This window comes from Ambystoma mexicanum, chromosome 1q, assembly GCF_040938575.1.
Source record: "Ambystoma mexicanum isolate Mex_15411 chromosome 1q, UKY_AmexF1_1, whole genome shotgun sequence".
NCBI classification, from domain to species: domain Eukaryota; kingdom Metazoa; phylum Chordata; class Amphibia; order Caudata; family Ambystomatidae; genus Ambystoma; species Ambystoma mexicanum.
This window is the reverse complement of record NC_090922.1, coordinates 1,224,082,559-1,224,109,805: the sequence shown is the minus strand read 5'-3', so window position 1 is coordinate 1,224,109,805 and position 27,247 is coordinate 1,224,082,559. Positions and strand designations below refer to the sequence as shown.

General features: G+C 48.0%; 1 protein-coding gene across 4 annotated transcripts in view; it reads left to right on the top strand.

Moving 5' to 3' along the window:
• The window catches only part of RAVER2 (ribonucleoprotein, PTB binding 2), a 1,138,299-nt gene that overhangs the window by 706,342 nt on the left and 404,710 nt on the right, over positions 1 to 27,247 (top strand). For all 4 annotated transcript variants that reach the window (XM_069641987.1, XM_069641988.1, XM_069641990.1 and 1 more), the window contains exon 9: positions 4,506 to 4,759. In XM_069641987.1, the coding sequence (XP_069498088.1) occupies positions 4,506 to 4,759 (254 nt within the window). The remainder of the gene's footprint in view (positions 1 to 4,505; positions 4,760 to 27,247) is intronic.

The window sequence follows — 27,247 nt, the reverse complement described above, 5'->3', positions numbered from 1 at the left end:
AGACCCCCGATCCCCATGTGGAGGATGCCGACCGCGGCACTTGCGGACCTCGAGTTCAGGGAAACCCTTGCCGAAAAATTGGAAGAATACTTGGAGAACAACATCGGTTCGGTCCCCTCCTGGGGCACATTATGGGAAGCAATGAAGGTGGTGACCAGAGGCGAAATCATATCGAGAGCCGGCGGAACTCGCAGGCAGTTGCGGAGAACCCTGGAAGCACAGGAAGCTGAGATCTCCCGACTGGAGTCCACATGCGACAACTCTATGGAGACAGAGACCAAGCTGAAGGAAGCCCGCACAGAATGTCAGCAGGCATGGGAAAGACTGGAAAAATTTGATTTCGCCACGCACACCGCCAGATCTCATAAAGAATCGGACAAACCGGGAAGACTACTAGCATGGCTCTGCAAACGGGAACACCCCAAACATCTCCCAGTGGAGATACGGGACGCTAATGGGTCATCCCACTCGACTCAGCTAGGGATCAATGAAGCCTTTGCTAAATTCTACACAGAACTGTATACCCACAAGACCCAGATTCCTGCTGCAGACATCATAGACACACTCGAGGAGATAGAACTTCCCCACATTTCGCTCGAGCAGAGAGAGGAGCTGGAAACCGAGATCACTCTTGAGGACGTTCAAGGGGCAATCAGGTCCCTCTCCAACAACAAAGCCCCTGGCAGTGACGGCCTCCCACCTGAGTTCTATAAAGCGTATGAGTCCATCCTTGCCCCAGTTCTCCACGAGGTCTACCAGGAGGCACACACGGATGGGATTCTCCCCAACACCATGAAGGAAACCATAATAGTCCCCATGCTCAAGCCACACAAATCGCCCACCGACTGTGAGTCCTATCGCCCTCTGGCTATGCTAAACTACGATGCCAAGATCCTCACATCCATATTGGCCCGCAAGCTAGCCAGGGTGGTGGGTTCCATCGTTCACGAAGATCAGAACGGATTCGTTCCTGGGCGCAACACCACTGCTAACCTCCGGAGGTTGCAGCATGTAATGGCCGAAACATATGACAGGGACGAGGACCTGGCGGTGTTGTCGCTCGACGCCATCAAGGCCTTCGACTCCATATACTGGGAGTGGATCAGGGAGGTCCTGAGAAGATTTGGCTTTGGAGGGGGCTTCATCAGGTGGGTTGAGGTCCTCTACAATTCCCCGACGGCGAGAGTAAGAACGGGAAGAGTGGTTTCAGCGGCTTGGGATATACAAAGGGGAACAAGGCAGGGCTGCCCGTTATCACCCATGCTGTACATACTGGGCCTGGAACCGATTGCATTATACTTCAGGCAGCAGCTTTTCGATGCTGGCATTAAGGTGGGCAATGCACACCACATAATATCCTTGTATGCAGACGACGTCCTTCTTTACCTAAGCTCCCCCGAAGTTAACGCGCCAACCGCGTTGGAGATACTGGACAACTATGCGAAGTACTCAGGGATCCGCTTTAGTAGGAATAAGTCCTCTGCCTTCCCCTTGGCGGGCTTACGCAACATTCCGGAAAACAATCTCCCAGAGATAGGAATAAGCTGGCAACTGGTCCAGTTCCGTTATTTGGGGATCAACATAAGCCACACCCCGCTACTCATGCATGAACACAACACCGAGGCCGCCATCACGAGTCTCCGAAGTTCTATAAAGTTTTGGTCCAAGCTCCCATTGGCCATGGTGGGCAGGGCAGCGATTGTCAAGATGATCGTACTCCCCCGATTCCTGTATTTCTTCGTAAACATTTGCCATTACATTAGACCGTCCTTCTTCAAGAAGCTGGAGGCCATCATCAGGGACTTCCTTTGGGGCCCACACAGGCATAAACTGTCGCTGTCCGTCCTCTCTCTCCCACACAAAGAAGGCGGAATAAAGTTGCCGGATCTCCAGTTGTACTACCTGGCTGCCCAGCTGAGTCACATAACGAGATGGCTCTCGGATGAGCCTTCAGCAGAGACCGAACTGCTGAGGCAACCCTTGGACAATGTGATCCCCAAGGAGATCCTATGGCACCCTACATGGCAACCCCCGGTCCCCTCCATGGTGATTGACCTGGGAAGAAAGATATGGGCCAGGTCCTGCTGCATCAGGCGAATACGACACCCATACTCTCCGGACAATCCCATCCTAGCAGACACCTGTCGAACGGCTGCAGACATCTCTACGGCAAGGAGGTGGGAAGAGGCCGGCATTTACACATGGAGCGACATGTATGAGGAGGGAGAATTCAGGGATTTCGAATCTCTTAAGGCTGCCGATGGAATTCCCCCGGGCCAGTTCCTCTGGTACCATCGCCTCAAACAAACTGCTAAGAAACAATGGACCGGATGGCCGGAGGAGCCCTCCCCTGACCCTCTGCTACAAGAGATGCATGACCTCTCGGACGGCTGGAGACCTGTCTCCAGGCTTTACAGCAGACTATGTGATAAAACCAACCCTAAATGCGAAGATCTGAGGACAAAATGGGAGGCGGACCTTGAGACCCCGATTTCAGATAAAGAATGGGAAAGAGCGCTGATATTTCCCAAAAAAGTATCCAGGAACACCAGGTTTGGCCAGATCCAATTGAACGTTCTCTACAGGACATACATGACCCCACATAGGGTTGCCTCCTTCAATAAGACATCCTCCCCTGCATGCCCCTGGTGCGGGAATGATAAAGCAGATGTGATTCACATGTTCTGGACCTGCACCAAGGCGATGGCACTGTGGTCCAAGGCCAAACAGACCTGCATGGACGCCGGAATGACAAGATACGAATGGACTCCTGGCGAGTGCCTCCTGGGGACCTACCCCAGACCTAGCAAATCCAAGCACGCTGTTAAATTAATGGACATATCATGTATCCTGGCTAAAAGAACAATAGCGATGGCCTGGAAGACGCCGTCGGGCCCCAGGCAAGAGAGATGGCTCAAAGAACTCGAGAGATGGACAACAGCTGAAACCAGGGCCTGGCAGGAAGGAATCACGAACAGTGGCGAAACCGAAGGTGGCACTTTGGAATCATGGAAGGCCCTCCTCAGAGACATACGCTTCAGCGCTGACTACAAACCCCCCTGAAGTCCCACACCACTGCATTGACACTGCTCGGATGCCGGCATTGGTGGAACCACCCCTGTGTTTGACCCCTCTTGCTTCCTGAAACTTTGGGTCATTGCCCCTAACCCACCCGTCCACTGTAAGTTTGCTACAACATGAAGACTGTTGTTGATTTGTTCGTTCCCCCCCCCTTGTTTCCCCCTCACCGTCTCCTCCCCAGTTCAAACCAATGTTGATTTCTTGTTGTATTGCACGTTTTCTTTTTCTTTTTTCTATCAAAACCAATAAAATACGTTTTAAAAAAAATCATATATCATATCATACCGATCTGGATCAAAACTGAGGTCTTGCGTTTACCTGTCTTGTTGGAAGCAGAGAACCCTAACGATTCAGGCTATTTGAGCTATGAGGTCAAAGGAGAGGCGTTACATTTTTTAGAGAAAGATGATCAACCATCCAGTTTTCTATAGACAAAATGCAGTTGGAAATTGTTTCGTAGGAAGATTGGTTTCTGTTGAGATTAAAGACAATCTAGGAATCGCCATTAGCTGGAATTGGGGTAGACCACTATTGATGAGTGAGGCTAGAAATTTGAGTTGTAGCCATGGAGGATCTAATCTCTCCTATTCTCATTACAACTGAGGGGTCTTTAAGGGAGAGGAAAACGAGCACAAGGCCTGATTCTTAATCTCCATGCAGTGACGGTATCTCTGTAGATGATTCTGGATCTGTTCTATCATATGCTGATTATAGATGTATGGTAGGATTTTTGTCAACAAGTAGTTTTTCTTCTTTCATGACTAGGAGAGTTGTTTCTCTGTTGCTTAAAGATCTAAAGAGTGTAAGATATGTTCTTCCCAATCGTTTACTAATTCTATATTAGTTTCAATTTCATAGTATAGGAAAATTACATTGCCTTCATTTCGAGGTTCACAATTACCATTCGAATAGTCTTTTTTTTTTTTTTTAGTTATACTCGCACATCATTGAAATTCATTCATTTTGTAATTTATCCGAGAGTTCATACCTTAGTTCCTGATTACACGTCTCTGAATGAACTGACAGCTGTAGCAGTGAGGTTTAAGCTTTAGATAGGAGTTTTCAAGTGTGTTGTTGATTTGTCTTTGGCACTTTTATCATAGTAGAGTCTTCTATTAGATTTCTGGTTCAATTAATCTTTCCATACTTTGGAAAGGTTCTAGATGATGGCAGCTAACAGGAATATTGCATTCAGGTAGGTTAATTTGCAGGTGAGTATAATATATTTGTTTCACTTAATTGTAGTAAATAATCAATTCTTGCAATGATATTAGAATGTTAAAATATAGAGATGTATTTTGTAGTTGGGGATCCATGTTTGGTAGTTTTATATACACATAGATTTCATCAGCTATTCTTTAATATCTCTAAAGCAAACCTTTTTGACGAATAACTGATACATTTTTCCCCTCTGTTTGTTACAGCAGCCAATGTGACACACTCTCAGATGCAGCGAGCAAGAATGGGCATTCTGCCATTTTATGCAAATCAGCATGGCGGGGCCCAGCTTATGCCTGGCGTTCATCAGGAAAAACAATCAAGTTCAGCAGGATTACCAGAAAGTAACCTATCAAGCTCAAAGGCTTTTCAGAGCTTTCAAAGTGCTTCTACAAGACATTTGCTAATGGAGCACACCAAACAACAAAATCATTCAAAAATCAGCAATCCATGCCCTGGGGTAAGGAACATCTATAGATAGATGCTGGGATTTCATATTTTAAAATCTTAACAGGTTAAAGAATGCATTATTCAAATTATGCAATATTTAAAACATACCATTGGACAGCTGCTGTTAGATATGCCAATCACTTACATTGCTGTTGACTCACTTATTGCATATGGCTCCCTACTACTATTGTAAATCTGTAATATTCAATCTAAATGTAAAACATTTTCAGCAACAATTGATGCATTGAAACTGTAAACTGCCTGTGTTTCCAAAATGAGTAAATCAAAGATCCACTTTGTGATAAGACCAGACACTGAGTCTCACCAGGAAAGTGAACATTCAATGGAAGATAGAATTCATTTACACAAGAACCAATAATGCAGGTGACTAATTTATCTGTATGCTATACAGTTTCAACACACAAAGTGACATCAATAAAGGTCAGTAATATCATGTATATATATTTGATGTATTGATTAAGTTTATTGCAAACTTTTATCAATACATCATACCTTAATACAAAATCCATTAGTGCTCACAATCCCACAAACAACCTCCCTATCTAACATTGGGTCGTTCCCTCCTTTCTTTCTCTTTGTTCCTCTTTAATTTAAAATGGTATCAGCTCAAAGATTGCACAAAAGTCTTCTCAGCCCATTAGAAGGTTCCAAAACTTCTCAGCCTCATTGCATTGTGTCTTATTGATCCAGTCCCCGAAATGGCTAGTTCTGACTGCCGTCAGACCCTTGCAATGGATTGCGACGTGTTGCAGAGATTCTGTCAGAGTCTCAGACTGATAGAATCTACAAACCACATCATTCGACTTCATATAAATCCCCTTAATTTCCTTGGTCGGATTCAAGTTGAGACGGAATCTAAGGAACGGAGTCCAATACCAAGGTGAGGGAAAGAGCTATAAATATCTTCAGATAAATCCAGGGCCTTTACTTCTTTCCTAAGAGCCAACTGCAAACTATGGCAATTTCTGTCTTCCATTGTTCGAATCCAATCCGATTCCCACATTTCTTTTTTTACCTTATCGTGATAGGTTAACAATATCCACACCTAGGGAATCCAGCATGGCCGTGCAGCAGCTCTCCCACTGACCAAGGATATCCTGACCCATCTTACCCACCACTGCCTTAAGAATTTCAAAGGGCGGAGGTGGAGTAGGTAAAATACATTTCGAGGGGTTTGGGTCCTCTGACGTATTCCATATCTATGACAATAATCACCACAGCTGTGCTGCTTCAGAACATTTTCTGCGTCTTGCGTCGATGCGTCGTCCTCGAGGACCTCCTCCGACGGCCGGCGTCACCCGATGTGATAAGTAGGACGCACGACGCCCGTAGCCTCAGTTCCGTTTTTCCCGCGAACATGTTCGCTTCGTGAATCTCTGTACGCCTCGACTCTTTGGAGTTTCTGTTGTTCATCTCGGTTTTTCGAACCTGTTTGTGTACATTTCTTCGTGAAGATGTCTTCCACACTGCGTCCGGGCTTTAAGAAGTGCGGGGACTGTGGGTCCAAGATGTCGGTCACGGACTCGCACAACGCCTGCCTCTGGTGCCTCGGGGAGGCCCATGACACGGATGACTGTGTCGACTGCCAGTCGCTAACGTCAAAAGCCTTACGGGACCGCAAGAAGAAGCTATTGGTAGGTAAGGTGTCCAAGCCCCAGAAGTCGAGGTCTGCGGGGCCTAGACGGATGACTCGAGGGGCGACTCTCCGCGTCGTCGTCGGAAGTCCAGTGTGTCTCGGTCCCGGAGTCGGTCTCGCCACTCCTCTGCCTCTTTGAGGCACTCCCGGAAGCGCCGTCATCGGTCGCCTTCCCCGTCCTCATCCGAGGACTCCGCCCGTCGGCGGTTCGCTTACCCCACCAAGCATGCGACACCGGAGGAATGGGCTTCCTTCGGGAACAAAATGTTGGCGATTCTCGATTCGCAGGGCACTGGTCCGTCTCCGAGTGGGGTCGGTCGTGATCAGCCGAGAGACGCCGCTCGCACGCCTTCGGGATCGGTTGGTCGTCACGATTTGTGGGAAAGGTCCCGCTCAGACAAGGGGAATCGTTCTCGGCATGCCCGGTCCATGTCCTCGACGCGCTCGAGACCGCATGAACCTGTGAAGTCTTTGAGGAAGACATCAACGCCTGTGGTGCCGAGGTCGCCGACAGATTCTCGAGGCTCCGCCTCCGAGGAAGTAGTCGGCGCCCAGGATGTTGAGGGACACGCTCGGGGCTCCGCCTTCGAGGCCTGTGTCGACGCCGTCGATGCTGTCGGCGCCGCGTCTGTCGTCAACGCCGATTCTCTCGATGTCGGCGCCGATTCAATCGATGCCCTCGACGCCTTTCGGGGCTGTGTCGACGGGGGTACCCTGTGGCTCGGGGGAACCACCTAGGAAGGCTCTGGCCAAGGTCAAGCATGGCTTTGGTTCCAGTTCTGTGCCTTCTTACCGCCATCTGGAATTCATTTCAGAGGTGGATGAGGGCTCTGATGATGGCATGGTAACATCATCAGATTCTCTCGGGCCACAGCCAGTTTGAGGACCTGAGGCAGTCCCTGCATGATGCTAGTGGGCTGGACACCTCTCCGGAGGTGGAGTTTTGTAGGCCTGAGCCTGGCACTCATGCCGATTCTTCGTACCAGCGACTTATGTCACGGGTCTCCGAGTACTTAGGATGGTCTGCTCCCCCAGGGGAGTTTGTTCAGGATGACCTTACGGATATCCTCGACATTGGTCCACCAACTGACCCGGTACTGCCATTCCATATGGCTCTGCAAAGAAGGGTGGCAGCGGCTTGGACTGCTCCGGAGAGTCTCCCGGCAGTGAGCAAGTCTTTGCCGCGAAAATACCGCCCAGCCAGTATTGACCCCTGCTACTTGTCCAAGCACCCTACTCCGGAGAGTTTGGTGGTGCAGGCGGCTACGAGCCTGGCAAATCAGGCATTGTATCCTACCATCCCTCCTGATAGGGACGACAAGCGTTTTGACGGCTGGACGAAGAAAGTGTTTTCTGCAGGGGGTATGGCGCTTCAGACGGCCAACTCCATTTGTGCCTTGTCTCGTTTCACGCACACTCCGTGGAACTGTGTTTCCTTGGCGGCTGAACATATTCCCGAAGGGGATGAACGGGATGGTTTCCTTGTCATGGTTGAGGATGGCAAGGATGCTATGTGTGAGGCCGTTCAGTTGGGTTTGGACATGGCAGATTGCGTCAGCCTGTCCATGGCGGCGAGCACCGTGATACGCAGGTTTGCATGGTTGCGGAAGTCGGGGTTTGCTCCTGCAGGCCTGGCTCCTCAACATGCCCTTTGACGGGGAACATCTTTATGGCAGCAAGGCTGACGAGAGCCTTGAGAGGTTGCAGACCTCCAAAGCTGCAGCAAAGTCGTTGGGCGCTGCGGTTCGACAACCTCCGCCTTTTCGTCCTAGGGGACAGCAATGGAGGGGAGGTTCTTTTCGTTATTACTCATCCTTTGGTAAAGCGAGGGGAGCTGCCAGTCAAAGGGGCCACCGTAGGAGTGCCAGAGGTGGAAAACAAAGTCCTCGAGGAGCCAAGGCCGCTCGGGCTGTTGCCTCTTTGCCATCAGGCAACGCCACAGCCGCTTCATCTCAGTCATGAGGCCATGTCCCATGGTTCGCCAGTTGGGGGAAGGCTGGCGCAGCATCTTGCAGAGTTGCATGCCATTACTTTAGATGTGTGGGTTCTGGAGATCATAACCCACGGCTACTGTCTTCCTTTCCGGCAGAAGCCTCAAGACAATCCACCGGGGAATCTCTCTTTGAAGAGTCCGGATCCGCTCCTTGCGCAGGAAATTCAATCCCTCCTGGAGAAAGGCGTCCTAGAACTGGTGCCTGTAGCGGAGAGGAACAAGGGATGGTATTCCCCTTATTTTTTGATTTCCAAGAAAGACGGGGGATTGAGACCCATCATGGTCTTGCGCGGTTTGAACAAACTCCTCAGGAAGGACAAGTTCAAGATGGTTACTCTCCCTCAAGTCCTCCAGGCCCTTCAACTTCAGGACTGGTTGGTGTCTCTCGACCTCAAGGACGCTTATTTTCATGTGCCGATCCACCCAAAGCACAAGAAGTACCTGAGGTTTGCGGTTGGCGACTCGCACTTTAAGTTTCGGGTCCTGCCGTTCGGATTGACCTCCGCCCCGAGGGTCTTCACCAAGCTCATGGTGGTGGTGGCAACGCACCTCAGGAAAAGGGGGATTCACGTCTACCCCTACCGGGACGATTGGTTGATCAGGGCGCGTTCTCCCGAGCAAGTCCTGGATCATCTGTCAGTCACCTGCCACTCCCTCCACAAGCTGGGCTTCACCCTCAACTTAAAGAAGTCCCATTTGACACCAACTCAGAGGCTCCAGTACATCGGAGCAGTGCTCGACACGTCCCTGGGACAGTGTTTTCCTCCCCAGGTGAGGGCTCATCACATTCAGCAGAGGGTGCACAAGTTTCAACTTGCCCAGACTCTCCCAGCGTTCGAGTTTGTGAGACTGCTCGGCCTCATGGCATCCTGCATTCTTCTGGTGCCAGAGGCCAGGTTGCGGATGAGATCTTTGCAATGGGCACTCAAGCTCCAGTGGTGTCGGTCCTCCGGCAGGATGTCAGATCCTGTTCAGGTGCTGTCTTCGGTTGCTCAGGACCTTCTGTGGTGGGCCGACGAAGGCAATCTAATGAGGGGGGTTCCATTTTGCCTGCCCTGGCCGGAGGTGACAATTGTGATGGACGCATCCCTCACTGGATGGGGAGCTCATGCCAACGAGTTGATAGTCAGCGGTCGTTGGTCTCCGTCGGAGTCCAGACTCCATATCAATCTGTTGGAGCTGAGGGCCGTCAGACTAGCCCTGAAGGCTTTTCTGCCGACTGTGCGAGGAAAGAATATTCTGATCCTGACGGACAACACAGTGGCCATGCACTACCTCAACAAAAACTGGGGGCAGGGTCACTTCCTCTGTGCAGGGAGGCGATGCAGCTCTGGTTCTGGGCAATCCAGCAGGAAAATTCGATCTCGGCAGTTCATCTTGCAGGAGACGAAAACGAGACAGGGGACGCTCTAAGCAGGCAGAGCGTGATCTCTCACGAGTGGGAGTTGGCTCAGGAGATTCTCCTGGAGATCTTCGCCCTTTGCGGGACCCCTCAAGTGGATCTCTTCGCCTCCAGTGTCAACCGGAAGTGCGAGAGGTTCTGCTTGCGGGAATTTCCTCCAAACGGAGCCTTAGGAGACGCGTTCGTGGTGGAGTGGTCATTCCCACTGCTGTACGCGTTTCCTCCAGTCCCCATCAATCCCGCAAGTACTGCAGAGGTTACGGAGGTTCGGTTCCCGGATGATCTTTATTGCTCCGGCGTGGTACCCGGACCTTCTCGACTTGTCCATCTGTCCTCCACGTAGTCTTCCCTACCAAGACGATCTGCTCTCACGGGAGGGGGTTCAGGTTCTCCATCCAGAGGTCAGGTCCCTCAACCTTCACACTTGGTTTCTGAAAGTTTGAGGTATAAGGATTGGGACCTCCCTGAAGACGTGATGGAGGTGTTGCTTTCGGCCAGAAGGGCTGCAACAAAGTCCCTGTAGCATTGCCGTTGGAGTAAGTTCTGCGACTGGTGCAGGGTTAAGAATGTGGATCCTTTTGCATGGGAAATTCACATGCTTCTCTTTTTTTGCTTTCTTTGGCCCACAGGGGCCTTCAAGTGAGGTACCATTAAAGGTTATCTGGCGGCGCTGTCCATATTTAAGCGCTCGTCTGAAGAGTGTTCTTATTTTAAACTTCCTTTAATTTCTCAGTTTCTGAAAGGGCTCACTAATGTGTTCCCTCCGTCACCTTTCCAGGTGCCCGGTTGGGATTTGAACCTTGTTCTCAAGTTTCTGATCGGTGCTCCGTTTGAGCCTTTCCATTCATGCCCTTTGAGACTGTTAACTCTGAAAACTGTATTTCTGGTTGCGGTCACTTCCGCTCGCAGAGTGAGTGAGTTACAGGCACTTTCAGTTAAACCACCCTTCACTGTGTTCCACAAGGACAAGGTTGTCCTTAGAGTTCGTCCTTCTTTTCTTCCGAAGGTGGTGTCGGAATTTCATTTAGGCCAGAAGGTTGTTCTTCCGGCATTTTATCCTCCTCCACATCCTGGTAAGGAAGAGGAGAGGCTCCATCGGCTTGATCCTAGGAGAGAGTTAAGCTTTTATATTTCACGCATGTCCCGGGTCAGAGTGGACGATCAGCTCTTTATTGGTTACGCTGGAAAGCGTTTGGGACAGGCTGTGACGAAACAGACATTGTCTCGCTGGATGATTTTGGCTATCTCTGAGTGTTACCGCTTGCCGGGTAAGGACCCCCCGGTCGGTTTACGGGCCCATTCTACCAGGGGTGTAGCTGCCTTTACTGCCCTGCAAAGGGGTGTTCCTATTCGCAACATCTGTGATGCAGCCTCCTGGGCTTCGGTACATACTTTTGTACGTCACTATTCCCTCGATTCCATCCGGAGGCAGGATCTGGCCTTTGGCAAGGCGGTCCTTTACTCCGCAATTTGATTGGGCATGCTAAATTTTTGTTTTCTAAATTCTTTTCCCACCTCCTTGCATTGGTACTGCTTTGGGAGTCTTTCATAGATATGGAATACGTCGGAGGACCCAATCCCCTTGAAGAACAAGTTACTCACTTACCTGGTAGCGTTCTTTCGATGGGATGGTCCGACGACGTATTCCATATCGCTCCCTCCCTACCTTCCCCGCAACAGAATTTGTTATGCAATTGCAGTTTCCGTTTCCGCAAGGCCTTATGTGTCAGACTGGCAGAAGACTGGTGGCACACGTTCTGGGAAAAAACTACAACTGAGGCTACGGGCGTCGTGCGTCCTACTTGTTACATCGGGTGACATCGGCCGTCTGAGGAGGTCCTCGAGGACGGCGCATCTACGTCATCGACGCAGACGCCGAAAATTTTCCAAAGCAGCACAGCTGTGGTGATTACTGTCATAGATATGGAATACGTCGTCGGACCATCCCATCGAAAGAACATTTCCAGGTAAGAGAGTAACTTGTTCTTCTGAAACAATGACAGCGACTTCCAGGCCGTTCTTGCATATAGCAAGGTTAATTGCAGCTGGTTCCTAATCACGGAAGTCGCGATCAGGTTTGGGAGCTTTAAGATCTTCCTCCAAAAGCCCCCTCCAACGAAGTCCACCCTTTATACGGGGTAAAGAGTAAACCCTCTGCTCCAAAAATGAGTGCTGCGGTAACTTTTCCTTCATAAAAGGTCACCACTGGCTTTATTGAGAATTTGCAAAATCATTTGTGCATCATAATCGCCTGTGATGTCGGTATAGTTGCTTTTTTTCCCCCCAAGGCCAACGTCTTTCCTGTTGTTAATATGTATCCCAAAGTAGACCAAAGGCTGGACTTCTGTTAATGGGATATTTTCCAAATACCATTTGTATGTGTGGCTCCCTAAAAGGGAGAATTCTCAGAAAATGTGCTAATTCCCTTCTACTTTAGAGACCCCCCAGCTCTTTTTGCTGGACTTTTAATTTCTAACCTGGAGAAAGTGAGACCTTTTTCCCACTCTCATGTATTTTTCTGTGATTTGGACTGTGTCTCTCTTTTGACTTTGGAGTCTGGCAAACTACATAGGCATCATCTTTACATTGAGACACACAGCACCTTCAGTGCAGTGGCACAGGGAAGTCTCTTAGATTTCCCAAAGGTTTAAATATTGTCTCTTGGTGAAACTACTGTTTCCAAGAGCAGTGAAGTGCAATTGACTTTACTTACATTTTGTAACTTTCTAGACCCAGCACACACTATCTTACCATAGGGTGCTGGAGGGCTTACTTAGTATCCCCTTTTGTCTAGGTTTTCATGTAACATTTTTGTTACCCTTTCCACAATTAATGGCTGGTGGCAGTGGTTTACTTTTTCCTACCATTGTGTGTTTCTACGCCGGGCTGCAATTGCAGCTGCAGTGAAGCACCCATTCGTCAAAATGGCCCGGTCTTCTTTTTTCGCCATTTCTTGTTGAAAGGGTCCTTCTTGAGATTTACTCTGCGCGCCAAACCATGTTTAGTCCCTTGGTTCGTTTTGTCTTTGGTGGAATTCATGAGTGAAGCCCGCCTCTGGCTCCAGCGTGTCTGGCAGGGCAGGCGGCGTGGGAGGTGCCTGAAACTCCCTGTGCTTAGTCTCCTTGGTTACAGGACTGCAACCAAGGGTGATTGGCTAGAGGGCTGTCCTTGGAGGACAGACGGTTGTAGGTGAAAGGGTCGAATGAAAAGAATTGAAATACAATTGTTTCGAATCAAAAGGACCAAAAACCAAAAAAATCAAATGCATTTTATTTTGGGTGGGGGGTTCCCCCCAAACCCCTGTTTTTTGCCCAAAAACCACAATTTGTACCTATACCAAGCCCCAAAAGAATATATATATTTAAAAAAGGGCATTCGATCCTTTTTTTTCTGATCCTTTTGAGTCGAAAGTATTGTATTCGACCCTTTTTCATTCGACCGTTTGACTGGACACCAGGACATCCAACCGATGTGATTTGACAGCTAGCCGGCGAATTAATGGGAGAAACCTGCATAAAACGCTAGGCTTTTTGATTGGGAGGCAGAGTCGACTACTGGACAAAGGAATCCGAAGAAGAACTTGGAAGAGACGCCTGCTGCAACTCCTGGACAGTTTGTTTGCCCGGTGAAGCCCTGCCGCTGAGCTGAAGCTCCGAATTCGCCTCGACTAGAGAAAACCTGCAAAGGACGACTTCTCCCCTTAGGTTGGTGGGACCAATTGACCCCAAGACAAGCTCATCTGGAAATCTTCTCAGCGCTGGCTGTACTTCAACTGCTGCTGCAGGAATCGATCACCAGGGAAAGGAACACCAGAATTGAGTGAGTATCTTTAAGTCGGTCCCGAGCTTCAGGAAGATCCTCTGGACTCCCAGGAAGCAGGACTGACCAAGCCTGAGCCACCTCAGCAGAGTGCTGGACCCCAGATGCGGGGAAAGTCCACAGTGGTATCCAAGAACCGTGGTGGTGCGATTTGCGAGAGCCGCGAGGAGCTGAAACTGCAAAGTGCCACTGATCTGATGTTTGCCCATTGCTGCCGCTGACCTTGAATTCATAGTGCAGGAGTCCCCAGACGTCTTCCCTGTTGTCTCCACAACTGAGGCCCATGAACACCAGAATCTGCAGACCTACACAGGAACAGAAGCCAGCTTGTTCCAATTACTTCTAACCAAAGGTGCTGTAAAACTAAGGGGACTCTTGTCGTGTAGCCTTGCTAGTTCTCAGTTGAGACTTGTCTTGGTTGCTTTTGCAGAGTTGCTTGCAGCTTTGCCCCTCACAAGCCTCATAACTTGTGGCCCTACAGTGATATATATTATTTTACAAAAACTTCAAAAATAAATTGTGCAAGACTTTTTACCTACCTGCAAGAAGTGCTTCAGCTCACCTAGACTTTTGCTCAATTAACATTGGCTTTCCTGGCTCCCTGAAAGACTTCTTACCTCTGACTTTGTGCTTTGCCTGTTCCCCAGGAAAGGGTTAAAATACTTTGCATTGGAGGGTTCAAAAAGTACTTGCCTGCTTAAGAGGATTTGTTTACCATTGTTTTATTTCCTCAACTTCTTTGTTTGACGCTAATCTCAGTATTGCTCTAAATGTACCAGTGAACTATTAATGTCCACAGTTTCCTAGTTATTCAAGTCACCTCAGGGTCTAGGAAGAATCTGTGTGCCATCCCAAATGGGTTTTTGCTGATTTAAAGCAACTGAGAGTCTATATTTTGAAGTATATTTGTGTTACATATATATTGCTCCCTTCTGAGGAAGGCTTATTCAACTGACTGTTAAATATATTAATATTGTTTATTCAGGAAGGCTTGAGTGTAAGAGTTTATTTGAATACTTGTCACGATGAATCTCTATGTAACTCCCATGCTGCTCATATTGACCCCTCTTGAGATAAGCCTGGCTGCTCAGCCACACTACCAACCTGTGTAGTACAGACTTATACCAAAGGTTGGGTTACCTATTATTCCTTCGTCCAGTGGTCTACTCTGCCTTCCAAGCCAAAAAGCCTCACCTTTTATGCAGGTTTCTCCCATTAATTCCAGCCCAGCTGTCAGTCACCCAGCAGGGTTGCTGTCCTTGCCGGACAGCCAGCTGGCCAATTACCTAAGAGTGCATTCCTGTCTCCTAGGAGATTAAGCACAGGGAGTTTTGGGCACCTCACTCGGTTCCTGCCCAACGTCGTGGAGCAAGAGGCGGGCTTCACTTGTGAACCCCGCCAAAGGCAAAATGAACAAAGGGACCAAACCTGGTTTGGCGCGCAGTATAAATCTCAAGAAGGACCTTTGCACAAAGAAATGGCGTAAAAAAGAACAGAGAAAGAGATATATGCGATGTCCCAACACGTCTGTACTGCGTAACAGTCAGCTGAAGATATGGGAATGGTTCAATCCTGCAGTGGCTGTTTTTCATGCAGGCAGCACCATTTCGGAGGAAAGGATCAATCCTCCAATATAAATTTTCATAGACTCAAGGGGTACACCCAGAGATTCACAACTCTCCCGTTCCCTTAACTAATCAGAGAAACCAGTGATGAGGTCAACTTTGGACATCAATGTGACCCATCCTAAACTGATGACCACTTGAACTATCTGTTGTTGTGGCTTTTCATATATATTTATTATATATCTCTTTCTCTCTATTTTTTATGAAGACAATAAGTAAATCAATTGTTATGACTTTTTTAGGATAAAGTTTTACCTTGCATGTATTATTGTGATGGATGTATGAATGGTTATTGGATGCCTGTGTACGAATGAGATGGATTATATGTGAAACTATGTGAAATTATGTGTTCTTAATTCCTTTCCTGCGATGTAAAATTGAGTGCTATGATTAATTCTCGATTAAAATTTGATATTTAAATAATGGATCAGGTTCAAATAAATTTCTTGATTCCTTCTGTCTCCAAAATTGTATCCTCTGGTTTTCTTCCGTAATTAGTAATGTACTAATACCCTGACCCAGAGTGTGGGGTTTCCTGTGTCCTTCAGATAAATATGTAAAAAAGAACAGACCATTTTAACAAAAATGGCACCCTTGGGTGTTTTACTGTAGCTGCAAACACAGCTAGCGGTAAATGCACACCACGGTAGTTAAAAGTAAACCACTGACACCAGCCATTCATCGTGGAAAGGGTAACATAAAATTGTTACATGAGAAGCTAGACAAAGGGGATAAGTAGTAACCCCTCCAACACACTATTTTAAGATGGTGTGTGCTGGGTCTAGAAAGTTACACATGTAAGTAAAGTCAATTTCACATCATTGTTCTTGGAAACAGTAGTTTATCCAAGAGAATGTATTTAAACCTTGGGAAATCTGAAAGACGTCCCTGTGCCACTGTACTGAAGGTGCTGTGTGACACAATGTAAAAAGATGATGCCTAGGGAGTATCGGACTCCACAACCAAAGAAACAGAATTACATTAAAATACATGAGAGAGTGGGTAAAAGGTTCTTACTTTCTCCGGGTTAAAAATTCAAGTCCTCAAAATCCAGCAAAGTTGCTGGGGGTCTCTAAGGTAGAGAGGAATTGGCACATTTGTTGAGAATTCTCCCTAACAACAAGGTTAGTGTAGTCTCCCACAGGGTACTGCATACAATCTTGCCTAACACTCCGTTTGGTGACCCTAGATCCAAAAACAATGATTTTTGTTTTATTTGGGTTTATCTTGGGCCACTTTTAGTCATAAATGCTTGCAATGCCTCTAGGCTCCATTGTAGCCCTATCAGGGTTTGGTCCAAGAGGACGAGGTTGTCCGCATATAGCAGCCTGCCCATCTTATGGTCGCCTATCTTGGGAGGGAAGCCAGCAGCTGCATCAAATGTTATGGGCAAGTCAGACATAAATAAATTGGAAAGCGTCGGGGCTAGCGGACATCCCTGTTTTAGCCCTCTCTCTGCATGGATGAGACTAGAGAGACGACCCTGCGCACAGAGTCCGATTCTCACGTTGGTATCTGTATAGAGGGACCTAATCGCTGCTAGCAGGTGTGCCGGACAGTTCCATGACTCAATTTTAGTCCAGGGCAACTGCCTATCCACACTATCAAAGGCCTTTTTAAGGTGTATAAAGGCCACGTATATATGCACACCTTTTCCTTTTTCAATAGCTTTGCCCTTCATAACATTAAGCAGCTACAAGTTTAAATCTGTTCCTACCTCGTTTCTAAAGCCAGTTCATCTGGGATTGTATCTTTTGGCAGTTGAGATCCATTAATGTAAATGACTCAACATAACCCCTCCAAATGTCTTTCCCAAAACATCAAGGAGGGCAATAGTATCCGGGGATCAACCCTGTTACCTCCCTTGTGGATTGTTTCAATAACTGCTGACTGCCATGATTTAGGATCTCCCTCCACCTTCATAATCTGTTTGAAGAGAACCGACATAAAGGCAGCCCATTCCTCTGGAACGTCTTTGAGCATCATGTTAGTGATGCCGTCGGGCCCTGGGGCTCTCGATCTGCTGGCCTTCTTAATAAACAGCCTCAGGTCTGTTTCATCAAATGGAATAGACAATCCACTTCCCCCAGCCTGATTAGGACTATAATTAACTTTTCCTCTGGTTAGAGAACAAGTTCTCGTAGTAGGAAATGCACTGGCTTTCAGAAGCCATGTTTGTCAAGGCCATACTTTCCTCTTTACTATAGCTATTCAACACTTGCCATATAGTCCCTTCGCTGCATCTCCATTAGCATTGTTTCTGCATCTTGTTGTAACAAAGTTGTAATAAAAGTTAAAGAGGAGGAGCTTTTAGGAAGCCAGGACAGCCAAAGTCAATGGAAAGGTTACAGTTCTGATGCAGAAAAAGTTAATCAAACAGTCAGGAGTTCTTTAAAAAAAAATCTCAGCTCAAGAGGAACCTGCCTGATGAAGGTACAAGCTGGTAGGCCTGCACAGGTGAGTTGAGGTAAACTCTAGATGAATGAAAATAGTAGTTCCCAAGCCAGGAAGTACCACAAATGGCAAAAGGTAGTTATACACCAAACCCCACAGTACCTTAGAATTGAGGATTCCTTACTGCTGCAGTGATGCAGACCCTTGTTCTTGCTCCTTGGTCGTGGTGACGAAAGGGGGGGATGTCTGGTCGGCTTCTCCAAGAAGGAAAGAATACCTCTGGTTGGATTTTCCTTGGTCCTGGACTCTAGTGAGGGGACTCTGGACGAAGGTTTCCTGCTTCTATAGGTCCACAAGGATGCCCACAAAGGTTTGGCCGGATTCTTTCTCTGGAAGACGATACACTCGATGGTCAGAGGTCCCCAGGCATTGGGATTCTGCAGCCTAGGAAAGTCACAGCAAGTCGGGGACTGAAACCAAAATGAAGCAGATCTTGAGAATAATTGGTCCCACCAGCCCAAGGGAGGAAGTCGTCCTGCATGAATCTTCCCTGTTGAAACGAAAACTGGGTCAGCACAGCTACAAGGCTTCACAGGCATTTCTGCTGTCCTGGAAGGTGCTGCTGGTGTCTCTGCTCGTACTCTTCACCTTTTAGGCAACATCCCATTCATTCACAGCCCTAGGAATGTCAACCTTCTGAGGGGTGGCTGTCCTTCAGGACAGCCAGCTGGCCAGTCAGAACTGGTTCCAGTCAGGCACACCTAGAAACAAAGGACAGCGAAGCTTCGGGACCCTCCCTAACTTCCTGCCTTTCCAGACTCAATGGAGCCTGGGCAGGTTTCAGGGCTGAAGCCCGCCAAAGGCAAAACACACCGTTAGGCAAGATTGTTAATGTTAAAGGATATTTGTACCGCGCACTATCACCACCGAAGTGGTCCCCTGGTGCTCTGGCGGCTCTGAAAGGGGAAGGGAGGGGCTGGTTAGTGGGAAGGAGCTATAAAAGTGCAAGAGAGCAGTGATGTGCTGTTGGCGGCCTCAGCCCGGTGTGTCCGTTGGCTGGGCCTGGGGTGTTTTGCTGCCGGTAGTCGTGTAGTGTTGTGCGAGTCTGTGTGTTTTTTGTTTTGTTGTTGCCATGTAGTGAAATTTGTGCGGTTTGTTGTGCTGTAGGTTTGTGGTTGTTTGGTTTGGCGTTTGAGAGGTGTATGCAGAGGGGGAAATTGTTAGTGCAGTTGGTTAGTTGGAATCTCTATCCTGACTTGAGGCGGTGGGTTTCTGTAGTCTCCCCAGATGGGTTTCGGTAGCACCCTTATGACTCTGTCCTGATTTGGGACCATCCAGCCTTCTAGGTCCCTTTCACATCTGGCCCCCTCCTCCCCCAGCCTGCCTCGCAGCCCTACCTATCTTCCCTTCCCACTCATACAGCCAATGTGCCTGCCAACGTCCACAGCTCAGCTATTGTGGTGATTGCCAATATCCCGACAATTCCAAAACACTGTGGTACCTTGTGGCAATTCGGGGGCGAGTGTGGATGTTGGGTGGGATTAGTAGGGTTGTTGATTCCGTCTCCATGGGTGTCTCCATTGTGTGCAGTACCCTTTGGGAGACTACAGCAACCTTGACCTGGCAATAGGAACCACACCGTTGGTATAAGTCTATACTACACAGGTTGGTGGTGTGGCTGAGCAGCCAGGCTCATCTCAAGAGGGGTCAATGTGAGCAGTGGAGTGGTTGCATAGGGATTCACAGTGACAAGTATTCAAATAAACTCTTACACTCAAGGTTTCTTGATTTAAACAATTATTAATTTATTTAACAGTTATATAAGCCTTCTTCAGAAGGGAGCAAAACCTGTAACACTTCAAAACACACTTCAAAACAATCTTTTTCTCTACATCATATGATACCCCATGGGGATGGCTACAGGCACTTTCTACACCCTTTGGTGACTTAAATAGCTAGGACACTGTGGACATTGATTTATCACTGGTACATTGATTTATCGCTGGTACATTGAGAGCAATACTGAGTTTGGTGCAAAGGTTAGATAGGGGAATAAAACAAAGGTTAACAAATACTTCATACAACTGGTAGTACTTTTTGAACCCTCCAATGCAAAGCAAATTAACCCTTTCCTGGGGGAAAGGTAAAGAGACAAAGTCGGAGGGAAGAAGAGTCTCTCAGGGAGCCAGGACAGTCAATGTTTAGTTGAGCAAAGTCTAGGAGAGCTGAAGATCTTCTTTGCAGGTAAGTAAAAGTCTTGCACAATGGTTTTAGAAACGTTTGTAGAAATAAGATCACTTCACGGGCCATAAACTGGGAGGCTTTTGAGGGGCAAAGTTGCAAGCAACTCTGCAAGGTTAACCAAGACAAGACTCAACTGAGAACAAGTAAGGCTACACCACAAGAGGTAACTCCTCTTAACTTTACAGTACCTTTGGTTAGAAGAAATGGTTCCAGCTGGCTTCTGTTCCTGTACAGCTCTGCAGATTCTGGTGTTCCTGGACCTCAGTCGTGTGGACAAGAGGGAGGATGTCTGGGGACTCCTACACTGCAATGGAAAAGTAGGCGGCAATGGGCAAACTTCAATTCAGCTGCACTTTGCGGTTTCAGCTCCTTGCGGTTCTCGTATACTACTTAAGACTTTCCTCACATCTGCGGTCCAGCACTCTGTTGAGGTGGGTCAGGCTTGGTCAGTCCTGTTTCAGGGAAGTACGGAGGATCTTCCTGGTGCTCGGGTCTGACTTAAAATCGATGCACTCAATTTGGTGTTCCTCTCCCTGGCACTTCGGTTCCAGCAGCAGCAGTGGAAGTACAGCCAGCTCCAAAAAGATGTCCAAACGAGTTCACTTTGGGATGGATTGGTCCTACCAACCCAAGGGGAGAAGTCGCCCTTGCAGGGCTTCTCTAGTCGATGCGAATTCGGACTTCAGCACAGCAGCAGGGCTTCATCGGGTAAACCAATGGCCCAGGAGTTGCAGCAGGTGTCTCTTCCAAGTTCCTCTTCGGATTCCTTCGTCCAGCCACGCTTTTTATGCAGGTTTCTCCCTAGCCGGGCCAATCACCTTTGAGATCATTCCTGTAACCAAGTGGATTAAGCACAGGGAGTTTCGGGCACCTCCCTCGCTTCCTGCACCTGCCAGGCATACTGGAGCCAGAGACAGGCTTCACTCGTGAATCCTGCCAAAGACAAAACAAACAAAGGGACCAAACCTGGTTTGGCGCGCAGATTAAATCTCAAGAAGGACCTTTCCAAGACAAAAAGGAGAAAAAAGACGACCAGGGCCATTTTGACAAAATGGGCAGCCATGGGTGTCTTGCTGCAATTGCAGCCCGCGGTAAAAACACACAATAGTAGTAAAATGTAAACCACTGCAACCAGCCATTAATTGTAGAAAGGGTAACATAAAAATGTTATATGGGAAACTAGACGAAAGGGATACTAAGTAACCCCTCCACCACCCTATGGTAAGATAAGACGCTGGAGCCAGAGGCGGGCTTCACTCATGAATTCCACCAAAGACAAAACGAACCAAGGGACTAAACATGGTTTGGCGCGCAGAGTAAATCTCAAGAAGGGCCTTTCCAACAAGAAATGGCGAAAAAAGAAGACCGGGCCATTTTGACGAATGGGTGCTTTACTGCAGATGCAAATCCAGCCCGGCGTAGAAACACACAATGGTAGGAAAAAGTAAACCACTGCCACCAGCCATTAATTGTGGAAAGGGTAACAAAAATGTTACATGAAAACCTAGACAAAAGGGGATACTAAGTAAGCCCTCCAGCACCCTATGGTAAGATAGTGTGTACTGGGTCTAGAAAGTTACAAAATGTAGGTAAAGTTGATTTCACTTCACTGCTCTTGGAAACAGTAGTTTCATCAAGAGAAGGTACTTAAACCTTTGGGAAATCTAAGAGACTTCCCTGTGCCACTGCACTGAATGTGCTGTGTCGCAATGCAAAGATTCCTATGGAGTTTGTCAGACTCCAAAGTCCAAATCACAGAAAAATACATGAGAGAGTGGGAACAGGCTCTCACTCTCTCCAGCTTAGAGATTAAACGTCCTAAAGACCCGCAAAAAGAGATGGGGGGGGGGGGGGGGGGAGCGGGGGATCTCTAAGGTAGAAAGGAATTAGCACATTTCTGAGAATTCTACCTAACACCCCCCCCACCCCCCCTCCCCCCCAGACTAAGGGACAGGAGGATTTACTCCAGTTGGTCATACTTTCTGGAGAGACCATCAGCATTTTGGTGATTACAACCTTATTTGTGTTCTATGGTTAAATCAAACCCCTGAAGGCTGATTGACCATCTTAAAAATGTAGGATTCTCCCCCCTTCATCTGCATTACCCATCACAAGGGTTGGTGGTCTGTTTGAATTACAAAAGTAGATCCATCCAAGTATGGTCTAAGCTTCTTCAAAGACCACACAATGGCAAAACATTTTGTTTGTACTTGTTTTAATTGAAAATCAATTTTTACAAGAGTCAGCTTTTCGTTTCCGTTGTCCCAGTGTGAGTAAAAGAAAATCGAAATCCTAGAGAGGGGGGGGGGGCAAAGAAGAAGAAAGAATAGGGGGCACAGTGTTGTTCTGATCAGTCTCTGTTTTGAAAACCCCTGAAGTTTCTCCTTTCTTTTTTTTCGAAGCAAAATCTGTAGATCAGTTCAAAGAAGCGCTCCCCGCACCCATTTGTTTTAGTTTTTTTGGTTTGTTTTTTTCCCCTTCCAGTTAATCAATAGTTCGACTTTCAATTGTTTCATGGAGTATCCAGTTCCAACTTTTCAAAGAATTTAGTGACAGCGATCACCCATGTAGTTCTTTCGCCGCTCAATAAACGTGACCACCATTCGTTTTCATCATAGAAATGACGATCAGAAAGGATGTGACCCAAATATGTCTGTCGCTGTCTCACTAGCGCTTGGCAGTTTAAAAGTAGATGTTTCAAATTTTCAGTTGACTCTTTGATTTTGCAAAAACGACAGTAGTTTTCGCTTAATTAACTCCTTATGGCTACCACCTCTTTAGTCTTCAATAAGTTCAATCTTATTCTCATAAAGTTCTCTCTTAAACTTTATTTGTCAATTTTTGAATGTAATTTGGTGGTTGGTTGGTTGTTATCGGAGGAATATTTTTTCTCAATTTGTTTTTGTTTGCCTGATCTTGCGTTAGTATCCAATCGTGTAGAAGTCGTTTTTTTTGTTTACTTTCTTCTGATTTTTCAATAGATCGTCCTCTGTACAGCTGATTTGCTCTAGTTGATCTTGAATGTCCACGACCCATCTCGACATGATCTTGGTGGTATTTCCCTCCATCGCCTTTCTAATCAGACCAAATATATGAGGACTCGAAGGATCAATTAACTTCCTGTATAGTATGATTTTGTTGTGGGTCACTATCGATTAAATTGATTGAAGGCTTAATTCCCTCCGCATTGATGCTATCGGTGTAGATTGGGGGAGTGTCGGGACCTTTCGCCAAAACTTTACTTCTAATTTATCCCATATTGTTTCAGAAAGGTTTGACATTGCTTCCACTCCGTATGTCAGGCTCTGTATGATCTTAGCTTTGTAAAAATTCAGAACCGGTATAAAGGAAAATCTTCCCTATTTCCTATTTACTGCTTTGGTCTGTGCGATCAAGAGTTTTTGTCCTGCAAGGCATCTTGCATTGGTAGATCTCTTTTGTTTCAGCTAAGGGTCACGCCAAGGTATTTGAAGTTAACTTTTTCAAGCTTTTTACCCTCAATGAACCCCTTTAAGTTTTCATTTCGCTTCTGAGTAAATTCAAAGGACATTATCTTCATTTTAGAATTGTTTATTTCTCCAGCATTGGATCTTTCATGGATTCACATGCTTTGAATATTCCCCGTCGTCAGGCTGGGAATCCCCGGTACATTATATAGACCCTTTCCCGTAGGAAAACTTTTTCGACGCTTATGCGTCCTATCCACCTCGTTTTGTATCATGCGTGCCCGTGCCGTCAGGACGTCATGATATAAATACAGGCCCCGCCCCCGCGCTCCCTCAGATTTCAACCGTCTTTCAAAGCAGTGGGATCTTCGTGTTACTACTAGTGATAACTAGATTGTTTTTTTTTTGTCTGTTTCGCGTAAGCGAAGTTCAAATCTGGAGAATTATGTCTGGAAAGGCGTTATTTCGCCCATGTGCAACCTGTGGCCTCAAAAAGGTTTATGAAGGAGACGGCCACATGGACTGTATCTACTGTCTCCACCCGCACCACGCGGCGGATACATGTGAGATATGCCAGGGTTTCTCCCAAAAAACCCTTAAGGACCGTAAAAGAAGGCTGGTCGACTGGCTTAATGACGGAGCGGGTGCCTACCCGGCTTCGGAAGTTGGCTCCACGGCCTCCAGGAGCAAGTCGGAGCCTCCATCGAAGAAGGTGCGGCCAGCAGAAATTCGCCCTGAGGACAAGCATAAGGGGAAACATGCTGGATCCTCCTCATCTCATAAAAAGCCCTCCTCCTCCTCATCATCTAAGACGGAGAGGCTGGCGCTGTCTAAATCCTCCTCAGGGGACCGTCCCAGGTCTTCCGTGAGTCGAGAAGCTTCAGCCGGGAAGTCGGCATCAAAATCGACAACGAAGTCTAAAGGCTCGACGACGACGACTTCCTCGTCGACCTCGGTGTCGTTGACGATGCCTATTACCGTTCAAGCAGCAGCGGTTGGGATTCCTTCGTCGACGGAAACTCAGTCTATGGCTTGGCTGCCTGAGGTCTATGACCCGATCCCCCCTGAGGTCTTACTGCAGCCAGACACGGCCTGCTCGGCGGAAGGGGAAGGTGACATGGTTCTGCAGCCATTGGATTTAGGCTTACGGCCTTCCACGTCGACGACGACGGCGACGAGTGCGAGCGGGGGTATGGTACCTATATCATCCACGTTGCTGAACCCCCAGACAGTTTTGTCTCTGGATGTGCTTAATACTCTTCAGAAGCTACTACAGCGGCTGGATACCCAGTTCCCTCAACCTGGGACGTCATCGTCACTTCTGTCTGTACCTTCCGTCGACGAGCAAACTTGTACGGCTCGCTCGTCGACGAATCACCCATCGGCTCCCCAGGCGGTAAAAGATCGTCCTCGAGCTCAGGAGGAGGGTGAGTTGTCGGAGTCCGACTCTATACATGATGACTCTGGGTCAGACATCTCCCTGTCACCGTCGAGGGACCCGACATGGAATTCGGATGTAGAATTGGAGTCTACGAGGAGCCAGACACAGCCATCTCCCCCTGATGATGTGGGAGCCTTCCATGCAATGATGGGGAAAGCGTGTTCCGAATTCGGCTTGATTCCTGAGGAGCAGAGGAAAGACTGTTTCCTTTTTGACCATATGGGTCAAAGGAGAAAATCGGTATTTGCCATCCCAATCCTTGACCACGTGTGGCAAGAAGGTCTCAAAACGATGCGCCATCCGTTCTCGGAACCAGCCATAAAGGGACGGATCGAGAAAAAGTTTAAAGCTCCTGAGTCCACTCCAAAATGTCTAACATCACAGCCTTTGTCTGACTCGGTGGTGTCGGCGGCAGCAGCTAGGAAGGCCAGGGTCCAGCAGAAATGTTCAACGCCACCGGAAAGCGAGGCTAGGAGGCAGGACGCATTTGGAAAGAAGGTGCTCTCGGTCGGAGCGACGACAGTAAGAGCAGCCAATTCCTTAGCGATCGTGTCACGATATGATAGGGAAATGTGGCACAAATTAGCCCCTATCCTAGAACACCTGCCAGACGAACACCGAAAAGCAGCTATGTTACTGGTGCGGGACGGCGAGGAGGCCTCGAACCACGCTATTAATATCGCAGTGGACCTAGCAGAGTCTGGTTTCAAACAAATCAACCATGGAGTAGTGCTTCGTCGACAAGCGTGGCTCAAATGTACTACTTTCCGTCCTGAAGTACAGTACAAAGTCCTGGACATGCCATGCGAAGGGGAGCACCTGTTTGGCGAAAAAGTTGATGAAGCGCTGAAAGGGATGAAAGAAGACACGGATACTGCTAGGTCCCTCGGCGCCCTTCAAACGGGTAGAAATTTTCGCTCTTTTCGCCCTTTCAGAGGTGCTTCTGGAAACTCCCGCTTTGGAGCCTCGAGGGACCGTGGATTTAACAGGCCCTCGTACTCTTCACAAGGGTTCAGACGAGCGTCCCAGTCGGCACGTGGAAGCAGGGACTATCAAGCCTCCAGGCGGCGAGGCTCAGGTCCGTCGTCAACGAAGAACAAGCAAACCAGCAACCAATGACGGCCTTCGGAACGTCCTGGGGGGTCGAGTCTCTCATCACTTCGACCGATGGAAATGCATCACCAAAGATCGATGGGTCCTAGACACGATTCGCATGGGTCATGCGCTGCAATTCAAAGACAAGCCTCCGCGTCTTCCTCCTTTATTCTCGACACAGCCCCACCTCCAAATCCTACGACAAGAGGCGGAGCTTATGTTGCGAAAAGGGGCGGTAGAGAGAGTTCCTGTGGCACAGGAAGGCCAAGGAGTTTATTCCAGGTTCTTTGTTGTCAAAAAGCCAAACGGCAAATGGAGGCCCATTCTCGACCTGAGGGTACTCAACAAGTGGCTAAAGAGCCAAAAATTCAAAATGCTAAAACTCCAAGAGGTTATCAGATCGGTGCAACCCATGGACTATCTCTCTTCACTAGACCTTCAGGATGCTTATTTTCACATCCCAATACGCCCACGACACAGGAGATATTTAAGATTCGTCGTCGGGAGAAAGCATTTTCAGTTCAAGGTCCTCCCGTTCGGGCTCAAGTCCTCCCCCAGGACGTTCACCAAGTGCTTGGCCCCTATAGCGGCCCATTTAAGGAAGGATGGTCATCATGTCTATCCATATCTAGACGACTGGCTAATCAGAGGGTCATCCAAGGAACAAACACGAGACAGTCTACGAGCCACAATGTCCATCTTACAGGAACTGGGCTTCGCAATAAACTTCAACAAGTCCTCAGTAGAGCCTTCGAGGACCTTGGTCTTTCTAGGAGCGGAGTTTCATACGCACACAAGCCTGGTGAAACCATCCAGCGAAAGAATTCAGAAACTTCAAAACAAGGCGTCGGAATGGAGCGGCGGTACCAGAGTCTCTGTGCGCAAGTACATGTCCCTGCTAGGGACCATGTCGTCCTGCATTCCGTTAATAAACAACTGCCGTCTGTTTATGAGGCCTTGCCAGGAATTTCTAGCGGACCGTTGGGCACAGAGCAGAGGTCGCTGGTCCGACAGACTGGTCGTCGACGAACAACTAGTTCAAGCACTCGGCTGGTGGAAAGTGTCTACTCACCTAACGAGAGGGATGCCTCTACTGGAACCAGAGTTCCAAAAGACGGTGGTGACGGATGCATCGCTGAGCGGATGGGGAGCTCATCTGGATATGTTACAGGTACAAGGCCAGTGGTCTTTGCAGGAGTCCTCCCTGCATATCAACCTGCTAGAACTGAGAGCAGTGCGATGGGCTCTGAAGTCTTTTCTTCCGCAACTGAGGGACTCGGTGGTGCGTGTCATGACGGACAACACCACTACGATGTTCTACTTGAGGAAACAAGGAGGGACACGTTCCAGGTCCCTATCGACAGAGGCACAGAAAATCTGGC